At 44.3% G+C, this 18,592-nt stretch overlaps 2 protein-coding genes and 1 long non-coding RNA gene across 3 annotated transcripts; 1 reads left to right on the top strand and 2 right to left on the bottom strand.

Annotated features, from left to right (window-relative positions):
• Positions 1 to 230: 230 nt before the first annotated feature.
• On the bottom strand, positions 231 to 9,600 carry LOC147236086 (ras-related protein ORAB-1-like). Its single transcript, XM_086163776.1, has 6 exons — positions 9,188 to 9,600; positions 5,291 to 5,363; positions 4,538 to 4,633; positions 3,379 to 3,474; positions 1,760 to 1,891; positions 231 to 1,571 (listed from the first exon to the last, which is right to left on the bottom strand). Exons 1-6 carry the CDS (start codon positions 9,199 to 9,201, stop codon positions 1,371 to 1,373), a joined length of 612 nt encoding a protein of 203 aa, XP_086019902.1. The 5' UTR covers positions 9,202 to 9,600; the 3' UTR covers positions 231 to 1,370.
• Positions 9,601 to 9,721: 121 nt separating this feature from the next.
• Positions 9,722 to 10,453, top strand: LOC147236085 (uncharacterized). The gene is made up of 3 exons (XR_015107408.1): positions 9,722 to 10,010; positions 10,109 to 10,169; positions 10,266 to 10,453. It is a non-coding gene; the product is annotated as an uncharacterized LOC147236085 (long non-coding RNA).
• A 1,533-nt stretch (positions 10,454 to 11,986) lies between these two features.
• On the bottom strand, positions 11,987 to 18,318 carry cdk1 (cyclin dependent kinase 1). Its single transcript, XM_086160898.1, has 8 exons — positions 18,241 to 18,318; positions 17,697 to 17,739; positions 16,882 to 17,038; positions 15,518 to 15,641; positions 14,932 to 15,102; positions 14,670 to 14,833; positions 14,413 to 14,554; positions 11,987 to 12,310 (listed from the first exon to the last, which is right to left on the bottom strand). The coding sequence occupies exons 2-8, from the start codon at positions 17,731 to 17,733 to the stop codon at positions 12,194 to 12,196; spliced, it is 912 nt and encodes a 303-aa protein (XP_086017024.1). The 5' UTR covers positions 17,734 to 17,739; positions 18,241 to 18,318; the 3' UTR covers positions 11,987 to 12,193.
• Positions 18,319 to 18,592: the final 274 nt, after the last annotated feature.

The raw sequence follows: 18,592 nt of genomic DNA, 5'->3' as shown, positions 1-18,592 counted from the left end.
AACCTCCTAGGGTTTCCTGCATCATGTTGTGAGAGAAAACTGCAAAACACTAAAACTCGAGGGGTCTCCTGTGAAAACGTTGCCACTGCGTGGAGCGGAAACTGGGGCGCAGGATTGAGGTTAACCACATCTATAGCCATTGTTCTCGTGGGAACGTTTTACAGTCAGGCCGCACAAAAGGACCCTGTTCTAACCTTCTAATCCAAAACAGCAAACACTGTTAGCGGAGATCCTTTCAAACTGAATTCAGTTGCCTTTATTATGAAAACAAGAGAACATTGTATTTGATATATGCAATTCTGTACTTAAGATTACACAGCAATGTCCAAACAGACCTGGTGTAACTGGCACATTCGCCACATGGATGTAGAATAAATAATTAAAATAGGTTTTCTTGCCAAGAATTGCCGACAAACGTTCCGTTTCTTACAGTCGGGTGGGGGTGGGGGGGTACAAGATTTATTTTCAGTTGAAGTGTTTAATCATCTTTAGCCACACATTTAATGCTTAAGAAAAAGAGTCAAGATGATCCCATGAGTTACTGAGCGATACACAACTGGCAAGTCAGATCTGACACACAGTGGATGTATGCATGTATGTACGTATATGTGATCGTATAATACGCACACGTATATATACATACATACTATCTACGTACACGTATTGTTGCACTAGACTTGAGATGCAAGCAGTGAGTTGCTGCTGTGCAGAAGACTGACAGACATGCTGACATGAACAGAAACAAGAAAACCAAAGAGGAGGTCCGTTGGAGCGCAAACCTTCATCAAAACACATTCAGTTACCAACCCTGGAATGGAATGCACAGAAAGATACGCACGCACACACACTCGCCACACACACACACACACACAAATCTATACTCAGAGGGGCCAAATAAAGATGTGACGGGAGTCAAATGATCAGCTAGTAGTAGAATTTGTCATCATCAACAGGATAATAGGAGCAGGAGGATGCTTTATTTCTTTTTGGTAGTGCGGCTACATTATGTACAGTACAAACACGGGCAACTTCATCTTGTTCTCTCTTTCTCTCTCCTTCCCACACACACACACACACACACACACACACACACACACACACACACACACACACACACACACACACACACACACACACTCAGGCACAAACACACAGTCTTGCGTGCACACACACACACACACACACACACACACACACACACACACACACACACACACACACACACACACACACACACACACACACACACACACACACACACACACACACACACACACACACACACAGACACGCACACTGTGACTCAGGTCCTCCCTGTCCTGTCCGGTGTTGGAGGGGATGGCGGCCAGGCTGGCAAAGTGGTTTCTGTTTCAGCAGCATCCTCCTGACGAAGGCTTGACGGTGGTACCGGGGGTCAGCTTCACGTTGGGCTTCTCCCCGCCGCCAGCCGTGGCCCCGGGGCCCATCCTCTTCTTGATCTCCGCAGCCATTGTCATGAAGGCCTGCTCCACGTTGGTGGCGTTCTTGGCGCTGGTTTCCAAGAATGGGATTCCCAGAGAGTCGGCGAACTCCTGCACCACGACGGCGGAAAGCGAAAGTTGAAATCAGACTTCAGTCCATGGAAGCTGACAGAGTACATGTTTGCTAAACGCACGTTCTCCCTTCATATACATTCACCCCTAAAGTACAGTTTACTTGTGGTGAATCTTTCATTGTTCAAGGGGAACAAACATTAACGGCGAGGCGAGGCGAGGCTCACCTTGGCCGTTGTGTAATCCACCACCTTCTTTGTCGTCAGGTCGCACTTGTTCCCGACCAACAGCTTGTTGACATTTTCGCTGGCGTAGCGGTCGATTTCCTGTAGCCACTGTTTAACATTGTTGAAGGACTCCTGCGACGGCAAACACACATTAACCCCAAAGCCCGGCGCGTTCTGGGGAAAACAATCTACGAGGGCGTAAAGCCGGCGACGCGACGCGACTCGTACGACGTGAAGCTCTGACTCCGTACTGACAGCCGGCGGGTCAACGCAGCCGCCGGCGGCTGGCTGAGCGACTGAATGGCCTGCAGTCGCCCGTTTGCACCGACTTCAACACATCCGGAGTCACATTTACATTCATGACGCTGGGAGGAGCTTCGGCTTGAGTGCCACAGGCTGCCGTTTACATAAGTAAAATGTAAAAAATAAATATATATGGAAAGTATGTCTCCTCTGATTCAGAGAAAAAGATTATGTCTCAAACCCAGGTGGCAGGAGACGGTTGCCTTTGCGTGCAAACGGCACCTTTGACGCACAAAACGGTTGACTTTGTTTACGGCCGCGGGAAAAGGCCGCGCTAAAACGCAGAAAAATCCACCGCGAGGAGAGACTGACCTTGATATCAAAAATACAAAAAATAAAAAGCGCTTGAGTAGAACATGTGAGTTAGAAAGAAAAAGGATTGAAGCAGAATTTAAAAATGAAAGACAACAATAGAACAGTGATCCCTCGCTATAACGCGATTTACTTTTCACGGTTTCGCTACTTCACGGATTTGCATGGTGCATTGTGTTCTGCATTCTGATTGGCTAAAAAGTCACTCCGCTTCTCCTCTACCTGTGCGTCAATAACGTTGCAGTTTAATATGTACACGTACGTAAAACAGCTTGACAAATTTACATGATGTACGTGCAAATTCTCTCGCAATTTCCAGTTTCTCTAAAACCCATAACGTTGACAAAACGCTCTGGAGCGACAAAAGCACCTTGCAGGGCCCAAAAGTTAGCGGAAGATGCTATCTATGGCAGATAGAGTTAAACTTCTGGACATGCTAAGGGAAGCTAAAAGCTATGCGGCTGTAGGTCGGCATTACGGAATGAATGAATCTTCCGTTCGTTCCTTAAAGAAGGAAGAAAAAAACATAAGGACGACAGCAGAAAGAAGTTTTAATAAGGATGCAAAAAGGGTTGCAACTGTCCGCAATTTTTTTCATGATCATTTTTAATTTTCTCCCGTTTAATCCAATTCCTCGGGTCGCGGTGGGCGGAGCTAATCTCCGCCATTTGAAGCCTTCGGTTCACATTGATGATTAAAATTATTATTTGACAGTACAGTACAGAAGTTATTTGTTGAAAAAAAGCGTTTCTAAAGTACAGTACTTTTATTTGTGGAACAAATGATTGAGCCTGTAAAATGGTTTGTTCTTTCTTTTCAATATATAATAGAGTATTTAATTGTACAATAACTGTAAAAAAAAATAAAGGCTTCTACTTCACGGATTTTGCCGATCACGGGTCCTTTTTGGAACGTAACCCCCGTGAAAAACAAGGGTTTACTGTATTTAAATAATAAAACAGATGTTCCGGCCTGGATAATAAAGGTTGTGACGCGGGACTGACCTGATCTGTGACGTCGTACACCACGATGATCCCGTGGGCTCCTCTGTAGTAGCTGGATGTTATTGTCCGAAACCTCTCCTGACCTGCTGTATCCCACTGCCAGGGAGGAGGGCCGGATTAATAAAAAATGTCCTTTTACAGATGGCAAACACGAGAGGTTTGCCGCCTTTCACACAGAAACCAGTTCCATGTAAGAAAAACTGGCGTTTGAAGAACAGCTGGAATTCAAGATCAAATTCGAGGTTGGTCACTCCACCTTTCGAGGTCACTGAATCCTAGAATTATCATTCTGCCGGCAAGTTGACGGTTCTCTTTTCTTCTTCTTGTTATTTAAGACATAAAGCCCTTCATTTTGTATGAAACCCACATTTACTGCGACGCCTCTTGACATAGAAGCTGACCGGGATGGACGCCGGACGCCTCTGACACGGAACGGAAACGACTTATCACTGTGACTTGGCGGAGGGAAAAGGAGCAAAAAAAATCGATGGCAAAAGTTTCGTTATTCATGTCTGTGAATGGATAGGAAAGATGTCATGCGACATGTTTCTCTGCAGAGTCACCTTGGTAATCCATATTCTGGGTCACCTTGAAGGGAAGCCGCTCTACGTCACAAACGCTTCCCGCGGGTCACAAAAAATTCTTTTGACACTGTTTTTCCCAAATATGTTTTACCGTGTTCCATCCCTGGCTGTGTCCTTTATGGTCCCGGTCCGAAAAGAGGGCGGAAGGGCCGACTGAAAGGCCACTTGTAAAAAGCGCAGTGTGTTTCCTCCACAGTAATGGACTCTCTCGCCCTCGCTTTGAAAAGGTTTCCTCACAGGAACTCCGTATGGACACCGGGCCATTATCGCCGACGGACGAAGAAATATGTTTTGAATACCCGACGCAGAAACGTCGACTCGCTCTCTTTGATAACCGAGAAGTTCGACCGCACCTGAGTCCGGAATCCATCTGAGCAGACCTCGGAGGACTTCACTATCTTCTCCTTCTTAACGGAAAATACAGCAATGTGGTGTCGCTGCTGCAATGTCTATTCTGTTCTACACCGATGATTTTGCAGAATTTACAGATCACATTGTTTGAGCGCACATTGCTTCTTTCTACGCGGAAAACGACTCCTGGATTTCGCCAATGTGAAAATAACGGGATGACTTACGATCTGAAGTTTAATGGTCTTTCCATCGAGTTCTATGGTTCGTATTTTGAAGTCCACGCCGATAGTGCTAATGTAGCTTTCCGTGTACGTGTCGTCCTGCGGGAGAGAACAAAGAGTCAGGGTCGGATGTCCAACGACATCCTTCTCTCTTCCTGCTTTGCCGATTATTACGCACGCGAGTTGGAAATAACAGAAATGTCGGAGCACTGAAACATCAGGCGACGTACGTGCTCCCCTCCTTTCAGCTCATATTTAAAGAAGGTATGAAGTGAAAGTGAAATCCAGAGTCTCTGGCAAATAACGCTCAATCGGCTCACAGAGGTGACATTTTTTATTGTCTGTTCATTTCACCTTCTGAGCCACACAATCTCATTTAAATGATGAAACACAACCAAACTGGAGTCTTGCAGATCTTAAAACCCAAGTGCACAAATTCAATTTTACAAATAAAATTAAAAAAAAATAAATATCATGCACTATTTAACTTAATCACTTTTGACATGGGCAAATGTCTGTGGTTGTCAAGCTATTTGCAGATTGAACCGGATTAATGTGAGCTGGTGAGCAGCCAATATAATAATGCAACATTTACAGAAGCCCAAAGAAGAAGGCCAAGACGGCGCTTTCTCCTTTCACGCCGGACCTTCAAGCCGACTGCGGGAAATTCCTGGTTCAAAATAACAAGAACAACAACGGCGCCGGAGGGGGAAACTTCATGGTACGGCTTTGTTTTGGGGTGACGGAGGTACTTACCGCAAACCGAAGAAGAAGGCAAGACTTTCCGACGCCAGAGTCACCGATCAGGAGCAGCTTGAATAAATAGTCACTGTGAGACAAGGGCAAGGGTTACAGATTACCCAGCGACCAGGCCGGGTTCACAATACATCAAGATCAGAGTAGTAAAGGGACATTTGTTTGAAAATGTCTGTTATGGGCTGAATGAAAATCTGCTGAGCTGCATTAGCGCCGGCGGGTCGTTGGGCACATTGGCTTACACTACGCCTGCAATCTGCAGGGGAAAAGGAAACATTCAAGGCAAATTTCTGCTGAGCTCATCCCCTTTTTCAGATTGAAGTGCAGGAAGACGGAGAATCATGTGACGGGGCATAAGACGAGAGAACGGGTGGAACGCGCCCATGTGCTTTTTAAGCCATTAGTGCACTTTTCTACGCCGATTCTGTGAATCCTGCTCCGTGTGAGCACCATGACACGTCTTAATCATGAAAAAGAATGGGATTTTTTTAAGAATTGCCGTTGAAATGACAGAAAGTACAATTCTTACTCTGTATTAAGTTAACAGAAAATGAGGCTTCCGGTTTTTGTTACTTAATGACAAATCCCATTAGTCAAACAAAGTTAAAAAGGTAATGATTCAAAGCTTAACTTTTACTTGCTTCCCTGCTGTGGTGAGTAGTTTTTGAGATATTGAGTCCTTTGCATGGGAAAATAAATGATGTTAATGGGGAAGGACACTGAAAGTCAAAGCCGTCGCCACCTCTTTTGTTTGCTAACGTTGTAACATAGTCATAGATCATGACATGAAGACTGGGGAAAAATAAAGTCTAGCCTGTTTTACAACCAGTTGTTACCTCACCACATTTCTTCACACGTAAATCAATGTGATCGTGGGGTAAGCGGGTCTCCTACATGCATGCTGTTGCTGCACAAGCAACAAATACTCAGTGGGGTTTAAATTGTGACTCAAATACATTCCACACGTAATCATAAAGACATTGCTCCTACATGCAGTAAGAAAGATTCTGTTAAAATACATTAGTTTCACTGTGCCTTTTCATATAAATGTAAACTGAATCTGAATGTTATGATCAGAAATATTGCCTATATTTCAACATTTGCCATTTAACTATATGAAGGCATGAGAAAGCATGTAAATACACACTTCTACTTTTTACAAAACTTCCGCCTGAGCTTTATGTTGTTTATAAGAGTAGGAAAAAAAGATAATAGTCTTATGAATGATAATACTTGGAACCAGCTGGCTGACGAGCAGCACACTGCGAAATAAACATCTGAGGTGGAAAATAACAAAGGCCAATGAGATGTCTCTCCAGTTGATATTTTTTAAAGGTCTCTCACTTTCAAAAACAGAACCCATTCCTGTGACTTGTGCAAAAAAGCATCCGGCCTCATCAGGACGAGGTGGCCAACTAATGTGACCATCACTAGAACAAATCTAGAGGACATACGGACACGTTGGCTTCCAAACGCAGGGATTCCATTTTCCACAATAATGATGTGTTGATCGTTTGATATTTGCACGAATAAAGCTAGTGAAATGCTAGAACAGGACAGCCTTTTTCACAAGATTTTTCAAAAGGCAAGTCACAACAGCGACTAAACCTGAACTAAACCGTTCTGCTGTTCGTACAGGTTTGTTTTTGTAAGTACAGACTTCCCGTCTCTCTTTCCGCTGCACCGTTGCAGTTGGACGATATAATGACAATTCACCATCCTAAAACACAGGTAAGCATTAAAATATAAAGCTGAACAAAGCCTGAGGACACTACTGGGTCAATATGTACATTGTGAAAGGCATACACACAAAAAAACACTGTTTCTTTTGTTTCCAGTGCTTCGTCCTACAGCTTTACGGCAGGCCAATTTGTGACACTAGGGGCAGGCGTAGCACGGGGCCCTGGCACCACAGAAATACACACCATACTTTTCTTTCCTCCACGCCTGATTCAGGTCAAGCTCAGCAGAAACGTTACTGTGAACAGTGACGGTCCGTTTTCAAGTAGGATAGCGGTGTACTGTTACTATTTTAGCACGGCAGCTCCACGCCGGACTTGTTTTCCCCTCGCAAAAGGGATACACATTTTTGGAACTAATCTTTATGTGGCATCAAAGAAAAAAAGTGACATAATCAATAACAAAGACAGGTATTCAAACAAAGTAACTGCAAGACAATTTCCAAATAATAGAAATAAGGACAGAAATCACAATAGTTCACCAACCATGATCAAAATAAAATGTGCCAGGCACAAGACAAGTTTGAAATGTATAAAAATTAAACACTATGAAGAGCAGCCATGTCAGACTCCATTCATAGACGTCAGCCGAGCCTGATGGGTCAGACCACACAGGACTGGCTCGTCTATCTTACTGTAATACAATTTTAATCAGTTTGTCAAGCGATGGACATCGCAGTTCAAGACTGATGACTCACTGTTTAGTTGGGCTGGGATGGAAATTAGTGTATTAAAAAAAAAAAAAAAACATCTACTCTTCAGTCAAAACTGGAACGCTGTTAAGACACAGCAAGATTAACCTGCACTAGGACCAAAATGAGAAAAACTGAAATGTGCCACTGCCCACTGTACTAGAGCAACTGTGAAATTCCTGCAGGTCTAACACGACTAATTCGAATGTCAACTTTACATATTTCATTCCTCATTCAGCATTGGGCTCTAGACCACATTTAAGCGCTAGAAAGAGATGCACGTTTGACATCGAGTGCTGAGATCTTGGTCCATCCTGGATAGTGTATTCGGATTGAACAAATATGCAGAAAGGCGAGGGTCAAACAGCCCCCTTGGTGATGCCGGGGCGAAATCAAATATAGAAAGCCAAGAGGTCTGGAAGCAACTAGCGAGCACAAAGAAAGTCCAAACCCTGAAATCTTTGCATGTCAAATTGACGATGGAAAAGAGAGTTGAAGCTGGGCTGCTCCTCGACATTGCTGAACTGGGCTTGTCCGCTGACATGTGACCTACCAATGGCCGATACACCGAGCTGGGGCCGACTGCCATCTGGCTGCAAACCGAGCCAGTCTCCAATGGAGTAAAGCCAATTACCTGAGTGTCAACAACTTGTGATCACCCCTCCTATTTCCTAAACACATGAGGTTTTACCACATCAACAAAGACAAACAATTACATGGGGTGACACGTCAGGAATCCAAACGTCAAAAAGGGCCACTTCCTTGCAGCGCCCCATAAGAGAGCTAATTCAAGCTGCTTCCTAAATGTGATCAAAACTAGCGACACCCTTCACGATAATAACCGATGCTGCTAGTTTGTGTTGTTGTAGTCATTTATTTCCAGAGGCAACGACACCAAATCCTCTTGCGGGAAAAGTGAAACCCAAATGCGCATTTCAGGAACGCTGGTGGATTTCCTCGCAAGGTGTTGCTAGATAACAGGAAATCTCTGGATCCTTAGCGAAGGGGCCTCGCTGTTTCAATTGGTGGCGAGTAAAGGAGGGGGGATTCCGGCCATCGGGCGTAAAAACACACCAGGGGAAGGTTTACCGGCGAATTGATATTGTCATGAAATAAAAGTGACGGGGTGAACGTCTGTGTGAGCCAACCCTGCGACCGACGGCTCACCAGGACGTACCCCGCCTCTCGCCCGGTGTGTCAGCTAGCTCCGGCACACTCGATGGCGTTCACATACGCATTGAGTTTTACATCCCTGACCGATGGTCGTCCCCCCCCCCCCTCGGCGGGGACATAAAACATCGCCGTCGAGAGATCTCTAGAAAAAGAAAATATTGCCCGGGCATGAGCTGTCACCTGACGTTAGCTGCTAACTTAGCTCAACTGCTAACACTAAGTTACTTACCTGTTATCACGTAGCTAACGGCGGCTAGCGCTAACGTAACGGCGTTATTAATGTGGATACTTACTATTCGGGATTCATCGTGGACTTGTTGAACGGTATATCCCCTTTTGTGAAATGATCCCTTGACTGTGTCTGGAGAGAAATAGTCGCAGTGTAGTTGTGGCAGCAGAATCTGTAGCTAGCATGCACTACAGCCCGAACCACGGTCGGCTAGTTGGTTAGAGGTAAAAAATCCAAAATGGCCGCAAGTCCTCCCAGGAAACAGCTAACATTAGCCAACCGCTTCGACAAAGTCTGGAAAAAAAACACGGCGTGACTTGGTTTCTCGGCTAGATAATCGTTCGTTTCGTGTCGCAGCCGCGAAGATGTCGCGAATAAGCGGAATGTGGGAGGTTTGTCCGAACCGGCGCCGTCTTCCCCGTCGGTGTGTCGTTACTGCATCGGCGAACTGTCAAGCCAAGAATCCATTACGTCATTTAGTGAAACGTGGCACAGAGAGTCCGCGACGGTCACGTGTCAGACAGCCTACTCCAAAACACATTTAACACATTAACAATTTACTTTCTGCAAGAATCACAACTCAGTAGCTTCATTTCTTCTTTTCCCACTGCGAATCCACCTTCTCCATCTAACCCTGTTTTCTGGATGCTCCTCTATCACACCAACTACCTTCATATCTCGTCTCACTGCGTCCATCAACCTTCACTTTGGTCCAGCATCCGTCCACCTATATCTTCTCTGTCCATCACCCCACCTTCTCTGACCTTCTCTCCAAAACATCTACCATGCGTCGTCCCTCTGATGGACTCATTCCCGATAAAAGTCCTGGTCACTCCTAAGGAGAACCTCAGCGTCTTCATCTCTGTGACCTCCAGCTTTTCATCATTGTCAGTGTTTGTAGATCATCTCACCAACATCTCCTCCACCTTTCCTTTCCTTCTATCTCTTTGTATCCCTCACATTTTTCTCCACCCGTTCCAACCAGCTCGAACCCGTCTCTTCACCTCTTTTCCACACTCTCCTACGCTCTGGACTGTTGACCCTAAGTACTTGAAATCCTCCACCTCCTTGATCTCCATCCCTGCATCCTCACCGTTCCACCCGGGTTCCTCTCATTCACACGCATATATTCTGTCTTGCAGTGGCTAACCTTCATTCCTCTGCATACCTCCACCTCTCTAGATGTTCCTCCACCTGTTCCCTGCTCTCACTGCAGATCACAATGTCCTCTGCAAACATCATGGTCCATGGAGATTCCTGTCTAACCTCATCTGTCAGTGAGCAGATCCCTGATGGAGGTCCAACCTCCACCTTGACCATCTGTGTTACAGCTACAGCACATGTCACTACTGTCTCAATATCTTGATTTATATACATATATTCTATCTTTTTTTCTGTCTGTGAGCTCAGGTGATACTATGGTGACACCAATTCTATAGGTTGGGTCACAAGTGTAAAATAAAAAGTGCTTGCGGTGAGGCTTAATGTATTGACAAAATGGAAAAAATAAGCTTATCGTACATTGCGTCCTGACGCCTCGGCCCAAAATCGGTGTGTATTCTGTGAGTCACGGTCCTAGCATGGCAGCCCTCGTGAGTAACAAGACGGGTAACTCGTCAGGCCTGTACATGTACATCAATTCGAAACATGGTTGTGCGCTTTACTCAGGTTATTGTGCAATTCATAAAACCGCCTGGTATAATGTGACGTTTCAGGCATCCCAAAGACCAAGGGCCACATCCGAATTTACACTTCCGTTCACCGCCGGTTATGTGTTGAGTCCTAACACCTGAAGGGTCATTCCCCCAGTGGACGCTTCCTCTGAAACGTCTCGATCTTCAGGGTCAGCGGTCACTTGATACTCGGGTTCCATTTGTGATAAAGAATTCATCCACTCATCCCTACCATTCATGTTACACTCCAGCTCCTCCTGCAGGGCCCGAGGGACCTCCAGGGCCGGACAGGAAGTAACATCCCCTCCGGACCACAGGGCCTCCGATCAGGTCGACCTGGAACTTCTCCAACAGCAGGCGCCAAGAGGCACATGGATATGTGCAATAAAATACCAAGAATGAAACGGAAAAACAGCTTGACCACCTCGAGGCTTTCATTATTTCTCCATTTCCATCACATCTTCAAAACAGTGATCATAGGATACCAGTAACCTTTTACCTTTCTTTCCCTTTCACTTGGTTTTATTGCAAGATAAAGGAGCTTTTCCATTGTGGAAACACACAAGTGTCTGCATTCAGGGTCTTGATCCAGGATTTCTTCAGATGAGGAAAACATTTTTTGTTTCCATAGGGAAGAAAAATGAGATGTCATGAAAACGCTGGTTTGCTGAGAATCGCTAAAAAGACAAACTTCTGTCCGAGTGAGACTTCTCATCCAGACCGGGATCTGGCTCGACCGTCAATGTCTGCAAACTTTCTAATACCAATCTAAAATGTTTAGATTCGTATTAGCACACCCCTGGTCAAACTCCTTTATTTTGGATAGCTTGGATTAGGAACAGTTCATATTAAGACAGGACTTTTCCTGCAATGCAGTCGCCTGCCTCCAGACAGCTTGCAGAATTTGGAAGAACTGCTTCAAAAAAAACGAAAAAAAAAAAAAAACTCATCAACACAACTGGACAGGTTAATACATACAACATATTCCTATATATTCACCCAAACAACTACATATAAATGGATTTAATCTGGGACCCATATGAAGATATTTACAACAGTATTTAAAAAAACGCGTTGAGGTACTTCAATGTTATACTTTGAAACGAGGATCATGTGAGAAATTAAAAGGAGAACTTTGAAATTGCTTAATACCCTTTAAAAGGTTCAGACTTTAAAAAAAGAAAATGCCATTTTCAAATTTTCTGACTTTATTTTTTTTACATTAATAGATTAAAGAGTTAAACTAAGTTATAATTTGCATATGAAAGTGCAGTTTATTTAATAGAAAGCCAATAGACAGACTGGGGAAAAAAAAAAAAAAGTTCAATTGTCACACAAACATATTTACAGGATGGCTCTACCATTGGAACAATAGAGATTTCATTTCAGGCGGCGGGTCAGATTGCGTTGACGCTGGCTGCAGGCAGCGTGGATTTGTCCAAGTCGTCAAAGTAAGGGTGAGTCAAGGCTTCACGAGCAGAGATCCTCTTGGGGGGGTTGTAAGTCAGCATTTTCTACAGAACAGAGGAAACAACATCGGTGTCATTAAGCAGAATCCTGGAGCGGAAAAAGAAACGCACTCACTTTACATTGGTGGTGGTGGTGGGGGGGATACAAGGAGTCAGGTTTTACATCTGTTCCCATACATTCATGGAGAATGAAGGCACAAGATACCATCGGGTGTCTGGTAGCAGACACTTAAGACACTAAGTTATTGTTTCTCCCCAAACAAAGGACAGAATTAACATTGTGTTTCTTAATATAGTCACAAAGTGCTTAAAAACAAACATCATAAACATGGGTTGTATGGGAGGACACAAAATGCAGGTCTGTCCACGGTGAGATTCCAAACACTAATATTCCTTTTAGTCCAACGTTCCCTGAAAATACTCCTCTGTGATCAGCGCTGGAAAGAAAATAAGCAGCATTGTTTTGAAGGGTATATGCTAATACTGAGGCGGCACCATGCTTGTGCAGGTCAAATATATGTCCTGACACAAATAGTTAAACCAGCTAAAGTGCAAGATGTGCTTTGAAAATGAACTGTGTATAAAAACTCTGACAACTGGGTTTCCAGTTGCCATTCGCGGATTTTTATTTGTCTTGCTATCTCCTGTCGTCTGCCTTTCTATTTACATCTATACTCATATTTATGCTGCTGTGACAAAGGAATTTCCCTTACGGGGATCAATAGTTTATCTTAGATTTTAGATCCAATAGGCCACAACGAGAGCCAACTGGATGGATGGCCCTCAGACCACCTCTGGTTGTACTCAGTTTCTCGCTCGCACCGTACCCATGGGTGGTTCACCGGGATGCCAGACTCTGGTCGGCTGACAGTATTGTAATAACGAAGTACCGGTGCGTGCATATCACACTTTAAACTACGTGGCTCGCCTTGAAGAAAACAATAACAGTGAGGTCAACGCAAGGGGATTGGCATGCACTTCTAAAATGTTTTATCAACTTCACAAGAAATAAAATAAAAGGGTGTAACAGGGCAAAACTTCATGGAAACAAGCGTGACAGACGCTCACAACTCGAAAAGTACTTTTACAGTTGCTTAGTAAATATGGTTGATATCCACTTGATGTCAGAAAGGGCTTATGTTGTCGGATGTGTTGAGGATTTAAAAGCGCAAGTTTGACCATAAGACAAAATACTACAATGTTTATTGCACTGTTGTTGCCAGAGGTCGTAACAGGCTTGTTGGAAAAGCAATACCGTCCTCAGCCGTCTGATTCAAGGCTGCGAACCAGCTCGACCGTGAAAGCAGTGGGCTAAAGCAAGTACGTCATGAAATCAGTAATTTACCCAGGAAGGTCAGACCAAACATGGGAAATACTTGACTCGTGTGCATTTTCCTCAGGTTGAGAATACCCAGGAAACCCTTCAAAACAGACTATTTGGAAAAAGAGGCTGTGAGTCGTCGTATTACAAAATGGCAACAGTGTGTGAGGACAGAGGAGGGTCCTATACGATCACCTGCAGCGTCGGGATCTCTTGTGAGTCTCAAGGACATGGATAACAGAGCACAGATAACTAACCCACGGCTTTGTGATCTGGTGCCAGTAGAACTGCCACCAGACTACTGCAGGAAAAAATACGACGCTCGGCGCCTGCGAACCTCTGATACCCGACCCCGGGGCGGCCATGTCGTTAAAGAAAGTGGGCAGTAAATTGAACTGAACTAAGAGGCTCGATTCATCGCGCAAGAGGGGCCAGAGCAGACTTTTTGCCTGGCAGCCTCAGGTCTCCCAGGGAGCCGGGACTCTGCGGCCTCTTCCGACGGCGCGCCGGCATTCGTCGTGTTTTATAGAAGGACCTGGTGGGACAGATGCATGAGCTGGGACGGGACAGACTAGACTTTACAATAAAGAAGCCAGTGGAGGAGGATGAAGAAACGGTCCTTCATGATAGAGGTGCTCTCACCCCATGACACACACCCGGTTACTTTTAGCAAAGTGTGCCAAGTCGACTACACTCATAGGCCTCGACCACACTGTCACAACCACTGACATGTTTACACATATTGTCTGAAAAGAAGCATAGACGTCGAGCAATAACCGACAAAAACTGCGATTTGATGGTGTACGGTGCTGGTGAGTCTTCTTACCGCCATAAGGTCCAGGCCATTCTTATCCAGATTTTTCACCACCGAAGACAAGTTACCGGCCTTCCATTTAGGGAATGTGTTCTTGTAGTCAGGCAGGTTCTCTACGTCGGGCCAAACGTCATTGTTAGGGGTTCCAAGAGTCCTTGAGAGGATCAGACCAGGATTTCAAGGACGTGAATACAAAGGAAAATAGTTCGAGGCACACTCTCCAAAGTAAACCTGTTCTTTTGTTTTCCTGTGTGTGTTCTTGTGTTTACCTAAAAATTCTGAACAGCTGATCGATCTCAGAGTCTCCGTGGAACAGCGGCTTTTTGGTGGCGAGTTCGGCAAAGATGGTGCCCGTGCTCCAAACGTCGACGGGAGTGGAGTATCGGGGTGAACCCAGCAGGACCTCCGGAGCCCGGTACCACAATGTTACAACCTGGACACACACACACACACACAGGTTGGTCGTTATTTATCCCGTCACACGGTTCACTTAGGGCCAAGTGTGTGTGTGCGCAGCAGAAATGGCCTCGCCTCATGGGTGTAGACTCTCACGGGCACACCAAAGGCCCGAGCCAACCCAAAATCTGCCAACTTAATGGCGCCCTTGTTGTCGATCAGGAGGTTCTGTGGCTTCAGATCACGATGCAGGACGCGGCGGCAGTGACAGAAGAAAATGCCCTCCAAGATCTGGTAAAGGTAGCTCTGCGGAGGGCGGCGGCAAAGGACAAAACACACGTAAGAAGTTTAACTTAGCTTCACGTCTATCAATATACACATCACATGTGCAGAACGTTAATTTGACGATGCTCAGGTTTGTGACTTTCTTGGATCGATGCGGGATTTGTTTTCTCATGGTTAAAAATAGAAAGGCATACTCGGAAAAACCATACACTCGGGTTCAATTTTTTTTACCCTTCCTGGACTGACAAAAAGTCAAAAGCTGCTAAGTACCGGGTCAATTTGTCCTTTTTTTTTTTAAATGAATAATCAATTATAACACTGTAAAATCTAGACTGATTATTTCCAGGGGGCTTATTTTGTAATCAAACAAAATCTTAAGGAGCATGCTTTCACCAGGTAATCGCACATGAGCAGAGAGGCTAATGTTTCGACTTACCTTGACCAGCATTTGGTCCATGTACTGGCCAGAGGGGATGGAGTCCAGGTACTTCTTCAGGTCCATGGAGAGGAACTCAAAGATGAGGTAGAGGCGGGACTCCTGCATCAGGACATCAAGAAGCCTAGACAAGACACACACACACACACACCTCAACATTGTGTACGCATTCCTTTCTGGTGCACATTAGCAAGTATGCTCACTGTTCGGGATAGACACCACCATAGCAGATAACACTTCCCGTGTGTGTATTTAGGCACCCGCCTCAGCTGATAGAATTATTGATGAAATGATTACAACTGAAAGCCATAGGTTATATTCCTATATATTAATGACATTTAATTCTCAGTTACATCAACAAAAATGTACTTGATCTACACCTTTATTTTACTTTTCATATTGGTGTTTATTATTTACTCGGTGAGTAGGAGCCCCTGCAACAAAAAGGACTTTCCCCCTTGGGGATCAATAAAGTATCTGTGATATACCAAGGGTTTGTGACATCGAGGCCTCCGATCTCACACCGGGAATAGAGTTGGTTTCAATATCAAATGTCATATTCCAAGTCTGTGGCCAAAATAAAACAGTATTTTTGAGTAAATGGTAGAGGTAAGACAAGAGACGTTTATTTTACTGCTGCAAAAATGTCACACTTTGAGCAACAGTATAACCTCAAATCACAGTATAGCTTTTTTTTTTTTTTTTAAAAGTCCACCTTAATAGGGTAACTCACACCCAAACACTATTTATACATACAAGACATATTTATGTCTTTATTGGAACCATGTGTTTACAAATAATACTTGTACTGTTCACGATGTCCCTACGTCACTTGCTTTAGCAGTCACAATAAAATGCTCGTGGCCGCTGATGGACAGACATAAATCTGAGGACATACCCTAATCGCAAACATTTTCCACCGAAGAGAAGTGCAGGACATTATCAGTGAAAACAGTGGTTCAACAAACTCTTCTTCATCACCTTCTAAAACAAACATCTCCCTCCTTCCTCTGCTACTTTCGCCACTCCCTGTATCCGGCATGGGATTTGAAGATTTGTGATTCCACAAGTCAAATATATTGCTTTCACAAAATATTAAACACCATGACTTTGGCCTTTTCAGTTGATTTCTTTCACACTCTCAAACACTGTTGTATTTGTTTTCAACCATCCTCAGTTGTGTACCATTAGACCCTCGCTAACAACAGTCAAACTGGCACATTCAGCCCTCAACAATTTCCTTCGGGATTAATAAAGTTGTTCTCATCTCATTCTCGTCTCATCTCTCAATAAACATGAACAGTATTTGTAAATGGTTTGATGATTTAGGGGTAACAGATGCGTCTCCGGGGCCTCAAACATACCGCACAACATTTGGATGCTTCAGCTCCTGCAGCAGAGACACTTCTCTGATGGCGGTGCTGGGAACACCCTCCTCCTCGCTCTCCAGGCGAATTTTCTTCATGGCTACAATCTGACCCGTGGCCTTGTGGCGGCCCTTGTATACCACTCCATACGTCCCTGCATGACAGGGAATACACAGAAAGGAGTCTTGAATGAATGGGGGAAAAAAAAAAACTGCAGCTTGCATATTGATAAGACCCTTTTGGACAGAGTTTCATCAAGATTTTTAATGCAGACAAAGATTATCAACAAAACACGTAATTTAAAACAAAGCTGAGTAAATGAGAAGTTCTATCTCAATATTATCGTCACTGAAACGAATTAGGACACAATGGTAGGAAGGAAGGAAGGAAGGAAGGATCGAAAGAAAGAAAGAAAAAAGGTTTGATTATATTCTCAATACCGGCTTTTGATAAAGGCGGAAAACTTGAAATAAACTTGTTTTTACAGACATGTAAAACTTTTCTTTGGACGCCTCAACCTGATCGCCTCCCACAGGCACTGAACTTTTAATTGCAGCAAAAAAGCAAAATCAGACAGCTAAGGGGTTTAGATGATTGTCGCTTTATTGTTATTTGGTACAAAACTACAGAAAGCCCTCCAGAGAAGCTAAAAGCAATGTCCCAACAGTGACAGATGGATCAGCCAGTGACATTTGAAGGTCGTTACAAAAACACACGCATTTCAAAAGCAATACAAAAATGGATTCACTTTGACAAATCACAAAATAAATGCTTACATGGTCAGGATATAAAGAAAAAGAAAACACACTAACCTTCACCAACTTTCTCTATTTTCAGGTAGTCCTCCATTGCCTCCTATGAGAGAAAAAAATATGGCTGATGTAACAGGAGCACAGTAACAACTTGCTCTTTCTTAAAAACACTTTGAAAACGCCAGAATTCAGTTTATAATAAGGACTTTAATGCGTTTAAGTGAGATCAACCTTCATCACTTCGAACCGAAAAGCAGCTGCTGTCTCAGATTACTGGAGGCAGAGCAGTTGACGGAAAAACGTTGATGGCTGTAGCTTAAATTGAATATGCAGAGTTTCTTAGCGTATGTTATTCCAACATCTGAAATACATCCATAGATTTGCGTCTGTTGCATCAATGTCCAACTTTTGAACATTAGTTATTAAGTTCCGTCACAAATGCTTTTGCCTCATGTGAGGGAGTCACCGGTGTTAGCATCGCTAATGCTAACAGTCCGCTGTCAATTTCGAGTGATACTCTTTGGCGTTTGGAGCTGAAGTGCCGAGTATTTTACCAAGCACGACGCATCTTTGTATATTTATCACAAGAAAAAACTAAACTTACCCGATTGTGGGGTCTAAACCGGTACCTCGGGAGCTGTGGTCCCCGTTCCGTCAAGACCGCAAACTGCAACGCCGAGAAAAGTGATTTGAATTGAGCGCAGGGGAGTGAGCGATTTAAAACAGACCTATGAGCGCTGATGATGCTTTTCAAAAGGCCCAATCAGACGACGGGACGCTGCCATGTGATCTTCCCGCGAGACAACGCGCTAAAGTAACGTAACTGCCTCTCTGGCCCCGCCCCCTCCTCTGGCCCCGCCCCCTCCTGCAGGCCGCAATGACAACTACCCATGTAGCATCAACACAGATTTCTTTCATGTCAGCCATAAAATCCCATTTATGCAAACAAAGAATCA

Source organism: Fistularia commersonii, chromosome 2 (genome assembly GCF_037954325.1).
Source record: "Fistularia commersonii isolate RoL2024-O1a breed Wild chromosome 2, RoL_Fcom_v1.0, whole genome shotgun sequence".
NCBI classification, from domain to species: domain Eukaryota; kingdom Metazoa; phylum Chordata; class Actinopteri; order Syngnathiformes; family Fistulariidae; genus Fistularia; species Fistularia commersonii.
Note: the sequence above shows the minus strand (reverse complement) of the source record. Positions and strands in the feature narration are given on the sequence as shown.